At 33.5% G+C, this 6,000-nt stretch overlaps 1 protein-coding gene across 4 annotated transcripts in view; it reads right to left on the reverse strand.

Annotated features, from left to right (window-relative positions):
* LOC111045410 (anaphase-promoting complex subunit 7) overlaps window positions 1-3,384 on the reverse strand; it is a 47,440-nt gene extending 44,056 nt beyond the window's left edge. For 2 of the 4 annotated variants that reach the window (XM_039434771.1, XM_039434773.1), the window contains exon 1: window positions 3,122-3,348. Coding sequence is in view for 2 of the 4 variants with exons in the window: in XM_039434772.1 (XP_039290706.1) it covers window positions 2,159-2,381; window positions 3,033-3,101 (292 nt within the window). In the remaining 2 variants the exon portion in view is untranslated. Of the gene's footprint in view, window positions 1-2,158; window positions 2,382-3,032 lie in introns of all 4 variants that reach the window. The other 2 variants (XM_039434772.1, XM_022330815.2) reach the window with 2 other exon arrangements.
* Between the last annotated feature and the right edge of the window lie 2,616 nt (window positions 3,385-6,000).

The raw sequence follows: 6,000 nt of genomic DNA on the forward strand, positions 1-6,000 counted from the left end.
TTGGGTTGGGTTAGGTTAGGTTGGGTTACATTGGTTAGGTTAGGTTTGGTTGGGTTAGGTTAGGTTGGGTTAGATTAGGCTAGGTTAGATTAGGTTAGGTTGGGTTGGGTTAGGTTAGGTTGGGTTAGGTTAGGTTGGGTTAGGTTAGGTTGGGTTAGATTAGGTTAGGTTAGGTTAGGTTGGGTTGGGTTAGGTTAGGTTAGGTTAGGTTGGGTTAGATTAGGTTAGGTTAGGTTAGGTTGGTTAGGTTAGGTTAGGTTAGGCTATCAAGTGACTAAACATTTTTTCTTTAGAATTCATCATTCCACTAAATCCACTAATTCAGCCATGTTTTTTCTCAAATATTTCCAACAATTCCAAGTTTAGGCTATCGAGGTTAGGTTAGGTTAGGTTAGGTTGGGTTAGGTTAGGTTGGGTTAGGGTTAGGTTAGGCGCACGACGAGTTGGACTCTGATTTTCATCGTTTTGCATCTGAATCACGTTCCTTCTCCTTGTGCGCTGCAATAATATGAAGAAGGCAGTGATAAAAAGCAAGCCTTGGCGCGAATATTTAAAAAAATTAGCAATTCTATTAAGTAAGGTTTACTTTAAAATGGATTTTTAAAAAATATTTTATTTCTGACAAGACTGACATTGACAGAGTAAAGAAAAATAGGAGAACAACGTTGCCGATTCTCAGGCATTTTCCTGGCCCTTACTATAGTCAAAAATTGTTTTTATCTATGATATTATGAAGAGAATTATTGAAATATAATTTAGGTAGGACTAATTTACCCTTTTCATTTTCATTTAATTAAATCAACATAATCCTCTCAGAACATTCAGAAAAAAATAGTAATTGAATAGCCAACACTTGGCTATCCGTTCAGTTAACGAGTCGCTTTACAAAAAAAATGTTTGGAACACAATTATTTTTCAATTTGCAGCTCAATTATAACTGTATTTATAATGGATTAAGAAATGTACATGAAGTATCAAAAATATTCAGCACTTCTCATCCTTCTTGTAGGGCCTACTAAAATTCTGATTACACAATTCGGCCAAGAGATCAAAAATGATAGTTTGGCGGCAAGTCGCTGATTACATTTGAATTTAGAGTTTTATCCAGCACGGTTTTTATACCTATCTTGTATTTTTTCAATATAATTAATATGCTACTTTTGAGTGTCTGCTGTGGAAACAATTGTAGGAGCAATTATTGCTTGTTCTCAATTTTCTGTAAAATGATTTTTCAACAATAATGCATGGAAAAACATCCTAAATATGTAAAGTTTAATAAATTAAATCCATCTAAGTTTGATAAGAATGCTTTTTGTTCTTTTTTTAAATGTTATCACTCACGTTTCATATTATGGCAAAATGATTCGTGCAGCGATATAGCATATTTTTAAATTTCATATTGGGGATATAGGTATCAGCAGGAAACATATCGCACTATAAAACGTGAGCGTTGAAACTTTTCCACAGAAAAGTATTTTTATTATAACTTATTTGCGGTAGTTCAGTGAAAAAAAGAATGGATAACCAACAGGACACTATTCTCTTCGATTCTGTGCATTTACGTAGGTACGTAATTCTGTCGTACACGAACGTTCTGTCAGAAAAAGAACTTTCATACAAAAATACTCACTATTCAGTATCAATATTAGAACACTATTAATAGATTCACAAACGATATTACTTAATGAGTGAGTAGGCTAGGCCTACAATACGAATTCTTCTACCTCTGAATCACGTAGCTAAACCTATAAACCAAACGCACCTCTATAACATTCACATACACAAGCGTCAAACGTCCTTAACATTTTAATAGGATATACTGTTATGTAGGCTATTCCATCCGATTATTTCAATCAATGTATTCTTTGAGCATTTCTTTGTTGAACTAATATATCGCACCGTAATGGTCACACTTACCTAATTACAGTACCATTATGGATTTTTTTGTGTAGTATGTTATACGTTAATATCGTACGTTACTTGGACGTAGTCTTCTTTTGCAGGGCTTGCATGAAATTCAAGTTTTGACCAACGCTTCAATTGGAAACATCATGCTCGGCCCTGCAAACGGTCATCCCCCGACCCCGTGACGTAAATAGCTATTTCATGGAATGATCTTACTAAACATAAGTTTACATGATCTTATCATACCACTCACCGACATCTGAAACAATATCCCTGGAGTTTTCGTTGATCTTGGTGGATGACTTTGATTTGATAATAGATTTTCTAAATTGAATTGCTTGTCGGTAAACAGAGTCAGCCAAACGATACTGTCCTAAATGGAACAAGGAATCTCCATAGTAGATAAGCATCTGTAGTTTATCAGCCATAGACATCATCTGTGGATTATGATCTGTGACTGTAGAAACCATGTTGACCTGACCAAAGAATTAATTGAATTAGTAAAGTGGATTCATAGTAGCCTATTAATAACAAAACAGCAAATACTTATCAAAAGCTGAAAAACACTAGCATGGGTACCTAGTCTTAAAACGACGGTTACACATTTGCAATCAACATATTTACATGAAATTTATGAGAAACTATGTAACTTATAAGGTATTTATATTTTGTATTTTCCGACTATTCTAAAAAAAACTTTGAATTAAAAGTAGTTACAACTTTAGTCAAAGTTGTGTTAATAACTTATAGGCCTATTAATCAAAGCAGTTTACCTAATCATTAGGGCTTGAAGGGAGTATCTCCTTAATTGAAATACTTGTACGCTACTCCGGCTAACTGTTCTGAAAGACTCAATATAATATTAAGTGAAGGTTAGGCATTACTTCTATAGAAGTAGTGGGTTTCAATAGAATACACTTGTTTTACCATTTCAAATGCAATATATTTGAAAATATACTCCAAAAATTAAGTTTATTCATCACAATGAATTTTAAAAAAGAAATAATTGGAATTTGTAGTAAAAACTATAGCTTAATTTTGTAAGCTTGTCCAGTATTATAGAATAAGTAAGACAATGTTGAAGTACAACTATGTTTACAAAATTATTTAGAAAATGATATACTCACCAGAGAGACCACATTAGAAAAAAGTTCTTGCTCAAAAAGCAATTTTACTTGCTCAAAAATAGCAGACATTTCGAATGATTTTGATGAGCCTACCAAAGTGCAACTACTTTGTACTATACATTCACCTTAAGTTTATAATACCAGCTAATACTAAATGATAAATAGTAGGCATAAACATTCAAGAAATTATTATTCACAAGATTCAAACTGATTGTAGATTAATAAATATGCAAAGCTTGTATTTCTGTACCAAGACAAAAACCAAAATGAACTGTTGATTGAACGTTGAGTGGCTTGAGAGTTGAGTCCAACCATAACCTATCTTTGAATTGACAGCTGAAGCTGTGGCTGTAGCGCACGACGAGTTGGACTCTGATTTTCATCGTTTTGCATCTGAATCACGTTCCTTCTCCTTGTGCGCTGCAATAATATGAAGAAGGCAGTGGTAAAAAAGCAAGCCTTGGCGCGAATATTTAAAAAAATTAGCAATTCTATTATAGTAAGGTTTACTTTGAAATGGATTTTTAAAAAATATTTTATTTCTGACATTGGAGAGCAAAGAAAGGTAGGAGAACAACGTTGCCGATTCTCAGGCATTTTCCTGGCCCTTACTATAGTCAAAAATTGTTGTTATCTATGATATTATAAAGAGAATATTATTGAAATATAATTTAGGTGGGACTAATTTACCCTTTTCATTTTCATTTAATTAAATCAACATAATCCTCTCAGAGCATTAAAAAAAAATTGTAATTGAATAGCCAACACTTGGCTATTCGTTCAGTTAACGAGTCGCTTTACAAAAAAAATGTTTGGAACACAATTATTTTTCAATTTGCAGCTCAATTATGACTGTATTTATAATGGATTAAGAAAATAATGTACATGAAGTATCAAAAATATTCAGCTCTTCTCATCCTTCTTGTAGGGCCTACTAAAATTCTGATTACACTATTCGGCCAAGAGATCAAAAATGATAGTTTGGCGGCAAGTCGCTGATTACATATTTGAATTTAGAGTTTTATCCAGCACGGTTTTTATACCTATGTTGTATTTTTTTCAATATAATTAATATGCTACTTTTGAGTGTCTGCTGTGGAAACAATTGTAGGAGCAATTATTGCTTGTTCTCAATTTTCTGTCAAATGATTTTTCAACAATAATGCATGGAAAAACATCCTAAATATGTAAAGTTTGATAAATTAAATCCATCAAGTTTAATAAGAATGCTTTTTGTTCTTTTTTTAAATGTTATCACTCACGTTTCATATTATGGCGAAATGATTCGTGCAGCGATATAGCATATTTTCAAATTTCATATTGGGGATACCAGCATATAGGTACCAGCAGGAAACATATCGCACTATAAAACTTGATCGTTGAAGCTTTTCCACAGAAAAATATTTTTATTTTAGCTTATAAACGGTAATTTAGTGAAAAAAAAGAATGGATAACCAACAGCACACTATTATCTTCGATTCTATGCATTTACGTAGGTACGTGATTCTGTCGTACACTAAAGTTCTGTCAGAACAAGAACTATCAATATTCAGTATCAATATTAGAACACTATTAATAGATTCACAAACAATATTACTTAATAAGTGAGTAGGCCTATAATACGAATTCTTCTACCTCTGAATCACGTAGCTAAACCTAAACTAAACGCACCTCTATAATATTCACATACACAAGCGTCAAACGTCCTTAACATTTTAATAGGATATACTGTTACTAGCCGTCAGGCTCGCTTCGCTCGCCATATCCGTCTAGCAAGGGGGCTCCGCCCCCTGGACCCCCGACTGGATCGTCCAAGAATGAGATCAGCAGGCTCGCTTCGCTCGCCTGCATTTTTCATTTGAGCATTTTTGTCATAACTATGTTAGGACGATCCAGTCGGGGGTCCAGACTAAACGTCTGGCTAAACGGATATGGCGAGCGAGGCGAGCCTGACGGCTAGTAATATAATTTTCCCAGGAATAGCTCTGATTGAAGTAGCAGTGCCCAATCAATTTTTCCGCGATAAATGCATTTCAATCTTCAACTTGGTGCCAACCTAACAAAGTCAACTCAACTTAATGCCAACCTGACAAAATTATTAATTTAGTTACCAGTTAACAACTGTTTTGAAGAGGTACTCTCTCCAGATTATAGTTCTATATTAACATATGGTATGGACATTTTTCAATTATAATTAAGAGATTGGAATAAGAAGAATATACATGATAAAAGACGAACTTCAAACCCTTGAAAACCACCCTTAAAGTTAAAATATTGCCAAAAGATTTCTTAGTGCGCCTCTAAAGGGCCAACTGAACATACCTACCAAATTTGAACGTTTTTGGTTCGGTAGATTTTTAGTTCTGGGAGTGAGTGAGTCAGTCAGTCAGTCAGTGAGTGAGGCAATTTCGCTTTATATAGAAGAAGATAGATGTATAGTGAGGTCCACGTTATAATGGCAGTGTACGATTGAAAATACTGTTGCTGTCCTTTTCTATCATACAACAAAACAGATAGCACTATCTCTCTCTAGCTTTGCAATGTTGTCAGTTTGCCAGAATATTTTATTTTCACTTTTGACATACACTGTACAAAAGTAACTCAGCCGCCATTTTTTTCTTCATTCTATCAAAATACTTTGGTACACAAGTCGTATAATTGATTTAAAATGTATTTTTGAAACAATGAAATTTTTTTTAGACATTACCGTATGAGAAACACAAATTAAAATACCTGAAATGACATTTTAAAAGTTGATAACTAATCATCCTAGACTTCATCCATGCTTCAGTTAGGCTACACGTTTAGGTTAGACCTAGCCTACTCGTACCGGTATAGATAATATTGAAAGGTTATTTCAGAATTATTTCCATTGAAATTACTTATTTTAGAAAGAATTTCTATTTTTCTATCATTTTCAAAAGAAATTAGAATAGAATACCTACCAAATAACTTAATTTCTGTTCTT

Source organism: Nilaparvata lugens, chromosome 8 (assembly GCF_014356525.2).
Source record: "Nilaparvata lugens isolate BPH chromosome 8, ASM1435652v1, whole genome shotgun sequence".
Classification (NCBI taxonomy): Eukaryota; Metazoa; Arthropoda; class Insecta; order Hemiptera; family Delphacidae; genus Nilaparvata; species Nilaparvata lugens.